The sequence below is a fragment of the Puma concolor genome, chromosome A1, assembly GCF_028749965.1.
Source record: "Puma concolor isolate L17-30 chromosome A1, mPumCon1.1.hap2, whole genome shotgun sequence".
NCBI classification, from domain to species: Eukaryota; Metazoa; Chordata; class Mammalia; order Carnivora; family Felidae; genus Puma; species Puma concolor.
The window spans coordinates 148,672,716-148,689,279 of NC_141667.1; the positions used below are offsets into that span (position 1 = coordinate 148,672,716).

Below are 16,564 nucleotides of genomic sequence, written 5' to 3' on the forward strand. Positions count from 1 at the left end.
GGATTCCTAACTAGAATATATACTTAATCATTCAGTGACTTACACTTTCCCTTTCACAGGATAACTATATAGAGCAATTACAAATGCATTCTCATAATAGTTTAATTATAGGATCTTTAGAAAAAATAGTACCAATAGTTTTTAATAAAATGTCACATTTGTCAATTTTGTATGTAAAATAACTTCTGACACTATCATCATATTCTTAACTATGGTTTACTTGATAAATGATGCCTATAGGAATTAATTTCTAAATTATTCAAAATTCACTTGTTCAGCTTTAGCTAATTTCAGGGCAATAAAATCTGAATTTTTATGGACTCACCATTCAGACTTTTAAATTTTTTTTTTTCAACGTTTTTATTTATTTTTGGGACAGAGAGAGACAGAGCATGAACGGGGGAGGGGCAGAGAGAGAGGGAGACACAGAATCGGAAACAGGCTCCAGGCTCTGAGCCACCAGCCCAGAGCCTGACGCGGGGCTCGAACTCACGGACTGCGAGATCGTGACCTGGCTGAAGTCAGACGCTTAACCGACTGCGCCACCCAGGCGCCCCTGGACTTTTAAAGATAATATTCATCATTATCCTCTTATAAAAAAACAAAATGTATTATCCCTTCTTTATAGTATCCAACTATAATGAAATGTCCAAATTTTATAATAAAATCTTGTGTTCTATAAGATATTCCTTAAAATTACTTTGAAAACATTATAAAGCAATTAATAAATTTTTTTCACATTAAAACATGATCATTTATATCCACTAGAACAGAGATCATTTGCTTTCCCCAACATAGATAGTATCTTTCCTTGAAAATCAACCACCTCTCACTTTCAACTCTTTCAGTAAAAGGACCTACCAAAGTTAAGGCCATTGAGAACTGCTGAGTATTCTAATGCTAAAGAAAATAAATGCTGTCTTTTATTTCTACCGGGTTGGCAGTAAATATTTTAGCCTTTGTAGAGAGTCTCTGTTGCAACTAATTCAAATCTGCCATCTGCAGTGTGAAAGCAGCCATAGTCAATAGGCAGAAGAGTGAACATGGCAGTGTTCCGATAGAATTTATTTTGATAAAAGCAGGTAATGGACCCATGTGTCCACTATCATTTGCTGAACTTTAGTTTTGTCTGCTTCCTCTGAGTATGGTTCTCTCAAACTAAATATCTTTTGAGTATCTGCTACATGTGGAGCACCGGAGATTAAACATTGAACAGGAGGGACATGGTCCATGCCCACATGTAGAAGGAAAGCATACAAAATATGTAATCAAATTCCCACACTGTGACAAAATTTTCAGTGTAGCTAGCCAACCCTTTACTTTCTTCCTAATATTTAATCAGCAGAAGCTCATTTTTTTAATATAATTTGTTACACTAACTGGATCTTATATTCTGAACTGTTTAAAGTAAAATATTCACTTCAGAGAAATCAACGACTACTATGGTAAATTCAGGCAGAACCAGAGATTTTCCCACTAAAGTGAATTCTGCTTATAAAAGCATTTGTTGGAATGTAACTTAATCTTCTTCATTTAAATAAAATACAATTCCTCCAACCTACCTCTTTCACCTTACCAGAATCAATAACAAAGACAACATCATTGACTGTGATGCTGGTTTCAGCAATATTGGTGGAAAGGATCTGCAAAATGGAATGTTATGTTACAGTTAATACGAAAACAGGACCAATGACTAATAAAATGGACAAAAGAAGATTTTATAAAGCTTACAATTTTTCGAACACCAGCAGGTGGGTTTTTCAATACCTTCTTTTGATCAGATGTTTGCATATTTGAATGAAGCATAAAGACTTGATATCTGTTGACAATGAAAGGGAAAATACACTATGGTACCTATCTGTTACTTAAAGCAGCAAATATAAAGCTTTAGCTTTTACCTGTGTGTGTTATCAGCAAACCGCTTGTCATCAAACAGGATACGATCCCGCAGTCCAACAATTTCATCATATCCAGGCAGGAAAATTAATATTGCTCCTTGGAGAAGAATAATGTTTTTAACAGTAAACCTCTGGTTTTACAAACCAGAACCAATCAACAGAACCATCTATAATGAACTCTATCACGTGTTTTTATGTACCAATAAACTGTGACACTTATGATGTTTAAGAGATTATTTATGCAATACTGCCAATGGAATTACACAAAAATCTGTACACACAACATATTAATTTTGAAATCGAAGTATACACTGTTGTTCCAGTTATTTTAGACAGTAGTTATTTACCAGCATCGCAACCATGGCAGATATTGTATAGAAGGTGCATGATCAAATCCAAGTCTACTTTTTCATCATCAAAACTGTGATGATAAGCTTTCAGGAGCTCTCTGTCTTCTGCACTGAGGTCACTCCCATTTGTGTGTACCAGAGAACTTTCATCTAGATTTCCAAATTCCAGTGAAGCACTAGGAAAAAAAAGACAGAAACAACAACAACAAAAAAAAACCACAAACTCAATTTTCATCAAAAAAGAGTAATCCTTTAAGGCCAACAATTCCCATGATATCCTTCTTCAAATTTTAACTACACCCTAAATAAAGAGGGTAAGTGATACTTAATGTCCCAGCTACAATTCATGTTTTGGTTTACAGTACATTATCCAAAGTAAAATTTGTCAGTAAGTGATTTTTGAAAACACAATCTGAAGACATTTCTCCAAAGACAATATACGAACAGCCAATAAACACACTGAAAAGATGTTCAACATCATTAGTCATCAGAGAAATGAAAATCAAAACCACAATGAATACCACTTCACACTCACTAGGAGGACTACAATAAAAAAAAGACAAGAAAGTAAGTGTGGAGAGAGGGTGTGGAGAAACTGTAACCATCATACATTGCTGGTGAGAGCATAAAATGGTGAAGCCACTTTGAAAAAGAATATGGCAGTTCCTCAAAATGTTAAACACAGTGTGACCACACGTCCCAGCAATTCCACTTCCACTGCTAGGTATATAAACAAGGGAAATGAAAATACATGTCCATATAAATATGTGTACACAAATGTTCATACCAGAATTATTGGTAAGAGTCAAAAAGTGGAAACCCAAATGTTCATCAATTGATGAATGGTTAAACAAATCGTGATGTATCCACAGAGTCAGAAAAAGAACACCTGCTACAACATGGATGAACCTTGGAACACATTATGCTAATGAAAGAAGCCAATCACAAAAAGACCAAGTATGATACCATTCCACTTAGATTAAGTGTACAGAATAGACAAACCTACAGAAACAGAAAGTACACTAGGTGTCGAGAGCTGGAAGAGTTGCGTTTTTTGGGGGGAGATGGGTAATGAAAACGTTCTCAAAATTGATTGTGGTAATGACTGTGTAACATGGGTGAACTAACTCATGTGGTATGTAAACTTTACCATAATAAAACTTAAAAGACACAAATTTTCAATCATCATTTATATTCAACAGGTTGTTCACTCTTATAAACAATACTCTGAAGAAAAGTCTATGTTAAAAAAACAAACAAACCACAATTCTACAGGTACCAGCTTAACATGACTGCTAACTTGGTAATTCTATTCTAAAAGCAGATTGATTTCACTACTTTCCAAAAGCCCAGAATCAGCATAAATTAAATAATTGCTTGCTTCTTCATCCTCTATATAAAACTATAAACTACTGCCACCACTAGTAACTAGCAATAAGATTTCTAGGAAGTTCAGTTCAGCCCATTTCTCTTAAAGAGCTTAGCAGAAAATGAAGCCTGATCTCAATAGGGAAAATATTAAACTTAAAATTGTAGTATTTTAAATTTAAGATCCTTTTTCAAATACTCCAAGTTTTTTGGTTTTTTACTTCTTAACAGGTAAATGAGGAGAGGAGTATGTTCTTTGTTTAAAGCTCTAACTTCAAGGGAGCCTGGTTGGCTCAGTCAGTTGAACACCCAACTCTTGATTTCAGTTCGGGTCATGATGTCATGGTCGTGGGATGGAGCCCCATGTCGGGCTACATACTGGGTGTGGAACCTGCTTGAGATGCTCTCTCTCTTTCCCTTTGCCCCTCTCCACTAGCACTCTCAAAAAAAACCCACTAACTTTACATATCAATTATCAATAATCCAACACACGTTTTATTAATAAATTGCATTTTAAATGTTTAAAATTGGTGATTGATAATGTCATGATCTGTGGACTAAAAAGAAAGCCCAGGTAGCCAGGATAATTAGAATATTATCCAGATAACTCCTGTACTTGGTAATATATAGTGTGTACTGAGATACTTCCTAGCACCCTAAGAAGCATTCAAAGTGAAGCATTCAAAGTATTAGCACTAAAAGGACTGCAAGTTCTGGGTGCTATTAACTGAAATGACAACAAATCCTGCCATTGCTAAGAACTTTGTCACTCTAAACGTCATTAGCATTTAATTGAAATTAAAACGAAAAGACTAATTTCATACTTCAAACATACTTCATCTAATACCTAAGACTATATCTATAGAATTAAATACAAAAACCCAACTCATATAAAACATTTATATGTTCTTCAATAAAAGATGTTTTGATATATTTTAACTTCAAATTCCATTTTTTTCACTTTTGATTCTTATAGGTTGAAGACCGATAGATGCTATCCACGTATTACTAAACATGTTTTCTTCAGGTACCTTTTCCTTTAATAAAATATCTTTCTCTTTTCTTAAGAGATCTAATCTAAAATCTACACAATCTGGGGGCGCCTGGGTGGCTCAGTTGGTTAAGCGTCTGACTTCGGCTCAGGTTGTGATCTCGCAGTCCGTGAGTTCGAGCCCCGCGTCAGGCTCTGTGCTGACAGCTCAGAGCCTGGAGCCTGTTTCAGATTCTGTGTCTCCCTGTCTCTTTGACCCTCCCCAGTTCATGCGCTGTCTCAGTCTCTGTCTCAAAAATAAACATTAAAATCTACACAATCTGACCTAAATTTACCTAAAACCTTTAATTACCAAAATGAAGGCTTTGTTTCATAGGACTGTGAAAAGTATTGTCTGATTCTTCTTTTTTAAATCAAAGTAGAATCAGTTAAGGAGGATCAGTAGCACAGGAGGTAGACTGCAGTAATAGGATTAATTAGGTAGCCCCCATGAAGGTAAGATTTAAACAAAGATATGTGTTCTGTTCCTGTTTTATAACACATTGTTTCTCTTTCATGAATATTTTCTATTAGTTTTTGAAGTCTTCTTCTGGTCACTAACGCTTAGTCCCATCCAAGTTCCAGGTTTTTTGGTTGCTATTGTTGTCTGTTGGATTGTGGGTGCTTTTTCCCCTCAAAGATTCCCAGTGATCAATCCCCAACATTTTGTTCATCTTTAAAGACAATGAAAAAAAAAAAAAAAAAAAAACTCCATCTGCACAGGTGACAATTGCTGAGCTATCTAGTTTAAAGACGGTTATTTCACTGAAGGAATACCCAACCTTCTATAATTCTAATTCTTTTCCCTCGGTTTCGTCTGTTTTCCCAGGAAAGAATTCTCAAGTTTTCTGCTAAAGGACATAAGCTTCAAACAGGAAAAGGCAACAGGACAGCAGTGGAAGGGAGTGGATGGTACCTCAACTTTCAGTCTTTAGACTTTTCTGTTTGATGCCTCACTCCTACTCTCCCACTGTGCCTGGTACCTCCAAGTCCAACATGTCCGTGGCTTTATTTTTTAATATACTTCCCACTTCCTGCAAAGGTGGGGAAGTGGTATCACCTGGTGGAGGGGAGAAGGGAATCTGGAATTCTAAATGTTCCTCATAGAGAATTTCAATCAATTCTGGGATTTTGGGGGGGTTTTTGTTGTTGTGTTTTTTGTTTTTGTTTTGTTTTTGGCCTTTTCTTTCACTGTTATTCAGAAGTAGTTAAGTGAGGGGCGCCTGGGTGGCTCAGTCAGTTGAGTGTCCGACTTCAGCTCAGGTCATGATCTCACGGTTGACAAGTTTGAGTTCCACGTCGACCTCTGTGCTAACAGCTCAGAGCCTGGAGGCTGCTTCAGATCTGTGTCTCCCTCTCTCTCTGCCCCTCCCTACTCACGCTCTGTCTCTCTCTCAAAAATAAACACTAAAAAAAAAAAAAAAGATTCATTTAAAAAAAAAGAATTAGTTAAGTGAGCCTCTAAGAAGCTAAAATGAATCTGTTTCTCACTGGCACTTCCCTCTGTGGGCACTCAGGTTTCAGTTTTCTCAGCTCTGCCACATCAACCAGCACCGATCCACTAGCCTTCTAGTACCCAAAAATTTACTAATTTCTTCGATCAGTTGCTATGACCTCTTCCAATCTCTTTCACTTTATTAGCTTGAACATTCCTTCTGTACCATTTCAACGAGGTTTTGTGAAAATGCAGATAAATCACATGTGTTCTAGCTACCATGTTTAACTGGAAATCCTTCTGTTTTTCAAAATAAAATAAATTATTACAGCATAGTGGATCTTACCGGCACCCTACAAAAAAATTTTTTTTCCTTAGAATTTCTTAGAATTCAAAAACCAACAGCAAGAAAAAAAAAGCAAAAAAAAAAAAAACAAAACACAAAAGAAAATCTCTGAATAAGAGACTATAGCCTATAGCATCATACTGATTTTCACAGCTAAGCTTTTAAAAAAGAAGTTAGGGGGCACTTGGGTGGCTCAGTCAGTTGAGCGTCCGACTTCAGCTCAGGTCCTGGTCTTGCGGTTTGTGAGTTCAAGCCCCGCGTCGGGCTCTGTGCTAACAAACAGCTCAGAGCCTGGAGCCTGCTTTGGATTCTGTATTTCTCTCTCTCTCCCCCTCCCCTGCTCATGCTCTGCTTTTGTCTCTCAAAATGAATAAATGTTAAAAAAAAAATTTTTTTAAATAAAAAAGAAGTTAGGGTTAATTAAGCACAGAATAAAGTTTTACCTGTAAGATTCCAGAAGATCCACAATTTCAGTCTGTCCAAAGTGTTTAGCCCAATCTAAAGCCATCCTGCCAAAATTCAAAGATATCAAACTATTAGAAAAATGATGTTTTCAAAATTATAAAACTAGTCACATTACTCATTCACCCATTAGAGATATTCCAGCAATTATTATAGAACAGCTTTTAACATAAAGACAAACGTAAGAAATCAAAGACAGTATGTGTAGCTGGACCAAGACATACAAAGAACGAATGCAGTTTACAATTACCAGCCATTTGACGCTTTACTGTGCACGTTGGCTCCCATGCTAATTAACTGCTCTACTTGACTTGAAAAACCTCGTCCAGCAGCAACCATCAGAGCTGTTGCACTGGTTTCGCTATGCCTATAATCAACTAAAAACAGGAAAAGATAAATATAGGTTACATTTCCAAATTTTTTAAATCGTTTTAATTTTTTTTAAGTTAAATAAAAGAAATAAATGACTGTCAGGAGAATTCACTTGGGACTTTGCGCCTTAACCCACTACATGGTAACAGTATTACATAACCTTAACTCAGATCACCCAAGGATATGTCATTCATATGCTTTTAATATAAACACAATGGAGGAGGGGCGCCTGGGTGGCTCAGTCAGTTGAGCATCCAACTTTTGACTTCAGCTCAGGTCATGATCCCAGGGTCACAGGATTGAGCCCCACGTCAGGCTCCATGCTGAGTGCAGAGCCTGCTTGGGATTCTCTCTCCCTTGCCCTCTGTCCCTCTCCCCCACTCACACTCTCTCTAAAAAAAAAAAATAATAATAAATAAATAAATAAACAAACAAATAAATAAATAAAAATAAATGATGGAATAGGGACAATCATTTGGAAGGCAAGAGAAGGAAAGATAGTTGTTAAGCTGTCTTAAGCTCACCATGATAATTAAAACAGAAGAGGAAAACTAGTAACTTGCAGAACCCTTATAATTTTCCTAAGCCTGGATAGGTCTTAATCATCAGATGACAAAATACAAAGAATTAAAAAGTTAATGTTCATCAGCAACTGGTAATGAATGCTTAAAAGTGCAAATGCAAAGTTCAAGACCATTTTTTGTTGTTCTTTCGTTTTGTTTTCATTCCACCATTCCAGGCTGTTACTTACTGAGATGTTTAATGGACATAAAGCATTGGCAGAAAGTTTACAAACGATAAAATCCCTCCATGAGAAAAACAAAGGTCTATTGAGTTTAAGTTCTTTCCTAGAATATATGTCTCAAGGAATGCAATATATTAAAATTGCTTAGCACCAGTTTGCTTAAATTTCAAAAATAAAGAACCACTGGGGGGGGGGACCTCTGCAGTAAAATTTAAGATAAGTACAAATGGAAAATTTTAGATACCCAATTATTCTCATTGTTTAATAATACTCTACAACATGGTAACCATTAATACAAATCAATGGTTCTTAAGATGGGGAGGAGGACTCAGAAGAGAATTACCTCAAGCTTCTTATTTCTAAAAGCACAGATAGCCATGATTTACTCTAGATTCAGAGTCGGTAAGTCTGGGATGGCCAGGCACACGCATTTTTAAAAAGGTCTGAAAAGATTATGACCTATACTCACTGTAAGAGAATTACAGCTTCAACTGAATAGTCATTTGATAGCCCTGGAGAACAGAACCAAAATGTGTATATTTTTGAGCAGCAGGTACGAATAAGTATGTATTTTCAGCAGCAGGGTATTAATAAGTATCCAACAATTCCTTAGTACTCCTCTCTTCAAGAGGCAGAGCCTAATTCCATTCTCCTAGAGTAAGAGCTAGACTATGTCTCTAAAAGGTACCTACAGCTTCCTGCTTGCTTTTTCTCCTTCTCTTTTGATCACTCACTCTGAAAGAAGCCAGCTGTCACATCCTAGGAAGAATAAGACAGCCAGCCCTATGAAGAGATCCACATGGCAACGAACTGAAGCCTTATGCCAAAAGCAGAGATGACTGGAGGCCTCTTGCCAAAAGCCACGTCAGTGAGCCTCCTCGGAACCAGATGCTCCAGTTCCAGTGAAACCTTCAGATGACCAAACCCCTAACAACAGCTTCACTACTGTTCTATGAGTCACTAGGAGCCAAAACCACTCAGTTTTGCCACTCTCAGATTCTTGATTCTCAGAAGCAGTGTGAGATAATAAATGTTTCAGGTTGCTAAGTTTAGGAATGATTTGTTATGCAGCAATAGGTAACTAGGACAATAAGCATGACAAAGAATGCCTGCATCTTACTAATTACCAACTGCTTCCACAGGATCACATGGAGAAACTGACAACATTAAAAAGAAACCTATGAAGCCCAGGGTCTCCTGGATTACATGAAGTATTTTCAACTCTGGTGCCAATTAAGGATTGAGATTTTAGAAGAAAAATAAAAAGACAGGAAGTCAATAACTGTTCAAAGAATTACTACAACATTTTAGTTTGCTTCACACAGCTTAAAATACTAGCATACCTCACTCTAGAAAATGTCCAGTGACACTTTTATAAAGATGCAGGACCTGGATGCATAGGATGATGACATCCAAGTAATAGTATACACTAAAGAAGTATCTAGGATGAAGGTCAAGAATAATACATTAATGCTTCATAAATATTTTAAGGCAACTTGCCTCAGAGTTCAAATTTTCCTAACTTTCAGGTAAGATGGCAAGGCATTTCTCTTTTGGAGAAAAAAAGACTGCCAGAAAACTGGAGATGAACAAATGTTCACATTTCCAAATACAAAAAGTTACTTTTCAAAATACAGATTATGTTTTTAATGACTGATAAACTGGAAAAAAAAAAGTAGATCAAACTAAATTTACAAAGATCTTCATTTCCTTCTTAAGAGGTCTGTTAGATTAGTACATTATGGAATTATAACCATTTGAACAACTACACCTAAATATTGACCTAAAGCCTCTTCTAGCATACATAGCACATGGTCATTGACCCAGGCCTTCTGAGCTAATAAACTGAGAAGGTTTATTAATACACTAGGTAACAATTAGAACTGGGTGGCGGGGGCGGGGGGAGGGGGGTTGTTAACCAAAACCAATGGGCCAAATCTAATTATGAGATTTAAAAACTCAAAAAAACTAAAAATAAAAAAAATCAAAACAACATGTAAATGATAGGGGGCATTCATTTAACAAAATCCCATGTTAAAAAAAAAAAAAGAACTAGAAGTTTTAAAGGTGATATGAATCACTAAGACAATGTGGTTGGCAACGAGCTATACTAACCATAGGCTGAATTGATGTAAGTAAAGAGTAAAGATTTTTAGGCTGATTGACCTACTGTACCTGAAGCTAGTCACTAAGAGACAATAAGTATTTAAAGCTATGACTAGATGAGAACCACAAAAGGAGTCCGTGTAAACTGAAGCAAGGCCTAAGGACTGAGGCCTGGGCCATTGCATATTTAGAGGTCAGGAAAAGGGAAGATTCTGCGAAGGAAACCAAGAAGTTCCAGCTGGAATAGGATAGGCTGATTGAAGGAAATGTTTCAAGAAAGGAGTGATCAATAATAATAATAATAACACTGAGAAGTTTAGTTGAGGGGATAAACCACTTGACATCTAAATCATTTCCAGTACTGACTCTCTGGCCTTTCATTCTGTCTTTTGCCTAGAAGGCTTCAGAGTTCTGAAACTCACCTCTGGTTACCAGTAGTCACTATAATCAACTAACAAAATCAGGCTAGGTCATTATGAAAACGTATCACATGACATAAAGCATGTGCATGTGAATGAGTACTTGAGCTTATATAACTAACGGTATGTTAAAATTCTCCACTTACTAAATACAAAATCTAGAGCAAAGTTATCAATCTTTTTTTCCTTCCTTTTTTGAAATCATAAATTTCAAAAAACCAAAGATATTCCCTTGGGAGGGAAGGAACATGTATTTATGGGTACAATATATATACAGAAATATGGGTACAATATATATACAGAAAAATACCTCTGCACATAACTGCACATATATTCACAGACCCCCACATAGCTATTCTGAAGACTACTAGATTAAGAATCCCTGATTTAGGGGCGCTTGGGTGGCTCAGTCGGTTAAGCGTCCAACTTCAGCTCAGGTCATGATCTCACAACTCATGAGTTCGAGTACCATGTCGGGCCCTACCCTGACAGCTCAGAGCCTGGAGCTTGCTTCAGATTCAGTGTCTCCCTCTCTCTCTGCCACTCCCACTCCCCCGCCCCACTCATGCTCTGTCTCTCTCTCTCAAAAATTAACATTAAAAAAAAAAAAAAAAAAGAATCCCTGATTTAACACAATATTTATTCTACTATGCTAATAAGATCTTGATTTGTCCATTTGAAATAAGTACTCCAAAAGAACAAATTATTGGTTGTGAACAACAAATGTAGTACATACATGCTGAATTAAACTACATTTCCACCATAAATAACTGTAAGAGTAAAAAAAAATATTTTTAAGAAGTTATACATACCGCTAACATTTTCAGTTAAAATAAGGTGAAAGACCTGAGCGAAGGCATCGACATCTTTATGTAGCCATATGTCAGAAAGACAAGCATCCATTTCCTTTATTAACCATGGTTCAAGGCAATTCACATCTTTTTCTGTCTTTAAAAAACAAAACAAAAGCAGAGGTTATAAATCACCTGACAGCTTAACCTTTGCTTGCAAAGAATATGAGATGACACAATGGCCACAAGAACTACTAACCACATATAATATAATAGCACAGGCTTTGACATAAAAGTTTCTCATCTGAACACACACACTCCACTTACAATATCGTATCTTGTTCTTACATGTATCTTTCATCTGAGAATGAGTTTGTAACCAAAGGAGCATGATTCAGTCAAAATATTACCTAAGTGTGTTTCTAGCAAAATGTTGCTAAATATACTTGTACACCAGTGGTTCTCTCTCCCAGCTGCACATCAGAGAGGCCAACACTGGTGTATTTCAACACTGATGCCAAGTTCATGAGAACCTCTGCTGGTGGAGGCAAGATTCCATAAGGGCTTTAAAATAAGTTCCTGAGGGGCGCCTGGGTGTCGCAGTCGGTTAAGCGTCCGACTTCAGCCAGGTCACGATCTCGCGGTCCGTGGGTTCGAGCCCCGCATCGGGCTCTGGGCTGATGGCTCAGAGCCTGGAGCCTGTTTCCGATTCTGTGTCTCCCTCTCTCTCTGCCCCTCCCCCGTTCATGCTCTGTCTCACTCTGTCCCAAAAATAAATAAAAAACGTTGAAAAAAAATTAAAAAAATAAAATAAAATAAAATAAGTTCCTGAGGTGATGCTCATGTGCAACCAGGCTTAAGAAACACTGATTTTTTTTTTAACCTTTTATTTATTTTTGAGGGACAGAGAGAGACAGAGCACAAGTGGGGGAGGGGCAGAGAGAGAGAGGGAGACACAGAATCGGAAGCAGGCTCCAGGCTTCAAGCTGTCAGCCCAGAGCCCGACGCGGGGCTCGAACTCACGAACCGCGAGATCGTGACCTGAGCCGAAGTCGGACGCTTACTGACTGAGCCACCCAGGCGCCCCAAGAAACACTGATTTAATGGTCAAAAGGCTATTCACTGAACCAAATGCACCTGCATATGTACCTTCTCATGCTCAAAACAGTTAAATTCTTTTTCCAAAAAGTGCATAGGCCCAGCAATATTTTGCATCACACTAATCACCAGTGCCTTTTAAAGAATTCTAAACCAGAATTAAAGACCAGAAGGGACCTAGGAAATCAGCTAGTTCCAGTTTTCAACCTGGATTCAAACAGTTTCAATGGAACCCAAGGTAGCAGAAGCCCCATGTAGGGATGGGAGTGGACAGTAAAGACGAGCAGGCAAGGCTTCTACAAAATATTTCATTTGTAAAACATTCTGTGGCAAAATAGAAAAAAGAAAAGCAGAAGAAAAGAATAAACTGAGGTCTACAGCAGGTAACTGATTTTATAAAGTCACATAGCTGGTTGGTTGTAGAAACAACACCAGTATTGACTATGGGCTCTAATATCAAAAGTTTTTTCTCAATTTTCTCTTAACTGAACTTATCTTACATTGTTCAGCTCACAGGTTCTTAAACTTTTGAGATGATAGGGGCACCTGGGTAGCTCAGTGGGTTAAGCATCCAACTTTGCCTCAGGTCATGATCTTGCGGTTCATGGGTTCGAGCCCTGCACTGGGTTCTGTGCTGACAGCTCAGAGCTTGGAGCCTACTCTGGATTCTGTGTCTCCCTCTCTGTTTCTCCCCCACTCATGTTCTGCCTCTTTCAAAATTAATAAACATTAAAAAAATTTTAATAAAAAAAACTTTGAGATGATAAAATATCAGGCAATGATAACATATATCCATAATATCTTTATTGTCTTCAAAAAAATCAGAGAAAATATTGAAATAATTTAAATTCATATAAAATAAAAAATGTTGCATTATTTGCCAAAAAAAGTGTGTTAGAAAGTTTTTCTGAAAAACGTGTTTAGCCTAAGATAAACTAAGAGAATTACACTGTAATAATTCAGTAACATATTATAATCTCGTAAGATGTTCTTTAAACTACACAATTTTCACTCAAAATATCAGTGTAAATCAACAAGGTCTTACCAACTGGCTGAAGACAGCATCACCACCATCATCCAACAAATCATACTCTTCAGTCACATTCGGAACAGTTCTCTGCCTCTGAGATTCAGGCTTGAATGTATTCTCTTGAGCCGAATACCATTCTGTAAGAGTAGTTTGTTGCTTCTCTTCTAAATTAGTAACAACAACAACAAAAAAGTACACAAATGCTTCACGTTGGGGAATATATTGTGCTTTTAAAAATTAAGTGAATCTGAAAATACTTCAAAGTTGGCTTTATTTTTTCAAAATACATTAATGAGAAACATCCAGTAATGTTTATGCTTAAATACATCATCTATTCCACGTTATTGGTGAGAAGTTTATTTCTAAGTCAGTCCAAATTTCAAGAAAACTATTTGAGCCATACTATAAATATTGCTTAAAACAATGACTAATATTCAAACAGCACTTTGTAGAAAAACCATTCATTGAACTTCTACCACCATGCCAGTTGTTTGAGGTACAAGTGATCTACAATTTTCACCTTCAAAAGCTTAGAGATCTACTAGTTTTATGATCTACATATGAAATAGGAATTGCTAATTCCTACTGCTTTTATTCAAGTGGAGAATCCAAAGAACTTAAGATTCTTGTCCAAGGTCACACAGACTAAACAAAGGAAGCAAAGCTTGAAGCCAAATCTCATATCGCGAATAATGAAGTTAAAAGTAAGCAAGAAGAAGGGCGCCTGGGTGGCTCAGTAGGTTAAGCGTCCGACTTCGGCTCAGGTCATGATCTCACTTAGTGAGTTCAAGCCCCACTTCAGGCTCTGTGCTGACAGAGTGGAGCCTGGAGCCCGCTTCAGATTCTGTGTCTCCCTCTCTCTCTCTCTGCCCCTCCCCTGCTCATGCTCTCTCTCTCTCTCTCTCTCTCTCTCAAAAATAAACATTAAAAAAAAATCGGAAAAAAAAAAGCAACCAAGAAGAATCTCACCCTAACTTCAAAGCTGAGATATACTGTAAGTCGTGTTAAGAGATGTATTAATGGGCAAATAACACTAAGTTGTAAGCACAGATGCAATTCATAACGAAATCAAGATTTGAAAACCTGGCATTTGTATCACAGATGAACCTGTTACTACTCACATGCCACTCCCTTCAACACCTCCTGCCTACTCCCCATCCGGGTCCTGTGCAATGTGCTGTGGCGGGTCGCATTCTTACCTTATGCGGCATGTCAAACACTCGGCAGCACATAGTCTTCGGCCTCCTTAAAACAGTGGCTGCATCTCTGGATACAGACACACTCACCCTCCTCCACCCCAGCATCCACTTTCAATTCCTCTCTATAGATGATAATTTATGGACATAAACCACCACGTAGCAGGTACACTTGGGACCAAACTCTAATATGATTTTATACAATTATGTGCAAGGGAAAAATACTTTCAAGTGTCCTTGTACCTCCACAGGATAAGACCAAAAACTTAGTATTAGTAGTACTTTTGTTTTAAGTTTGTTTGATAAAAAGCTTACCTCGTTGTTTTTCCTTTTTGTATTTTAACATTTCTTTGTTTGTGTATCCAGTAGTTCTTAAGATGTCTTCCAGAAACATTTCTTTTACTTCAAAAGGTCTTCCCTGTACTAAATAATATGAATACTTTAAAGACTCAGTTTGCATCACAGGGACGATGCACATAAAAACATGAGAATCCTGAGTTAATGAACTGGAGTATAAAAATCCAAAAGCAATTCCAAAGGTCAAGTGATCCCCATGATATTGTCATGTCATTATATTTAAATATAATTCTGGGGGCGCCTGGGTGGCGCAGTCGGTTAAGCGTCCGACTTCAGCCAGGTCACGATCTCGCGGTGCGTGAGTTCGAGCCCCGCGTCCGGCTCTGGGCTGATGGCTCGGAGCCTGGAGCCTGTTTCCGATTCTGTGTCTCCCTCTCTCTCTGCCCCTCCCCCGTTCATGCTCTGTCTCTCTCTGTCCCCAAAAAAATAAATAAACGTTGAAAAAAAAAAATTAAAAAAAAAAATAAATATAATTCTGATTTTCATTTTACAGAACTGCTCATTTGTTTGTCTTTTCTAGGGTTTACTATCTACTTATCCTGTGTCTGTCATCATGGCAGACCCCAGGAATACAAATCATAAGCAGAAACACAGCTGCCTCCTACTCTCTTGAAGCTTACACACTAGAAAGGGAGACATTAATCCAATAATCCAGAATATAAATGTAAAAACAGAGTTGTAATAAATCCTCTCAGAGAAAAGCACAGGATACCATCACATAATAGGGGATTTGAATGAGTCAAGAAAATCATCCTCTCAGAGAAGATGAGGACCAAGAGAAGGGATAAATGAAATACTAACCTGTATGCAGAAGAAATATACAATGAAGAAAACAAAAGCACATGCAAAGATGCTATGATGGGAAAGAGTATGATGTCTTCAAGAAACTAATTGGCCAAGCAAACTGGAAGATGGTGGGAGATGGGGAGTAAAGAGGGGTTGTAGTTTGAGATGAGGCAGGAGAAGCAGGTGAGCCTTATTAAGGATTTAGGTCTTCATCCTGAGGTAATGGTTATCCAAAGTTTAAGCTCAGCAGAGTGCTCAAAATCCTCAGAATTCCAGGTCAGAAAAGACCACTCTGGCTGCAGTAGATAACACAGATTTAAAAGAGAGCAGAGGAGGGGCGCCTGGGTGGCGCAGTCGGTTGAGCGTCCGACTTCAGCCAGGTCACGATCTCGCGGTCCGTGAGTTCGAGCCCCGCGTCAGGCTCTGGGCTGATGGCTCAGAGCCTGGAGCCTGTTTCCGATTCTGTGTCTCCCTCTCTCTCTGCCCCTCCCCCGTTCATGCTCTGTCTCTCTCTGTCCCAAAAATAAATAAAAAACGTTGAAAAAAAAAAAAATTTAAAAGAGAGCAGAGGAGAAGCACCTGGATGGCTCAGTTGGTTAAGCATTGGACTTTGGCTCAGGTCATGATCTCATGGTTCATGGGTTCAAGCCCCACATCAGGCTCTGTGCTGGCAGCTCAGAGCCCGGAGCCTGCTTTGGATTCTGTGTCTCCCTCTCTCTCTGTCCCTCCCCTGCTTGTGTTCTCTCTCTCTCTTTCTCTCTCTCTCTCTTTCTCT

The 16,564-nt window shown here is 37.9% G+C and overlaps 1 protein-coding gene across 4 annotated transcripts in view; it reads right to left on the bottom strand.

The window, feature by feature from the left end:
* YTHDC2 (YTH N6-methyladenosine RNA binding protein C2) overlaps positions 1–16,564 on the bottom strand; it is a 72,060-nt gene that overhangs the window by 36,222 nt on the left and 19,274 nt on the right. For all 4 annotated transcript variants that reach the window (XR_015250822.1, XM_086705938.1, XM_086705943.1 and 1 more), the window contains 9 exons: positions 14,962–15,069; positions 13,466–13,614; positions 11,344–11,479; positions 7,140–7,266; positions 6,871–6,936; positions 2,246–2,424; positions 1,899–1,995; positions 1,732–1,819; positions 1,563–1,643 (listed from right to left, as the gene is read on the bottom strand). Coding sequence is in view for 3 of the 4 variants with exons in the window: in XM_086705938.1 (XP_086562064.1) it covers positions 1,563–1,643; positions 1,732–1,819; positions 1,899–1,995; positions 2,246–2,424; positions 6,871–6,936; positions 7,140–7,266; positions 11,344–11,479; positions 13,466–13,614; positions 14,962–15,069 (1,031 nt within the window). In the remaining variant the exon portion in view is untranslated. The remainder of the gene's footprint in view (positions 1–1,562; positions 1,644–1,731; positions 1,820–1,898; positions 1,996–2,245; positions 2,425–6,870; positions 6,937–7,139; positions 7,267–11,343; positions 11,480–13,465; positions 13,615–14,961; positions 15,070–16,564) is intronic.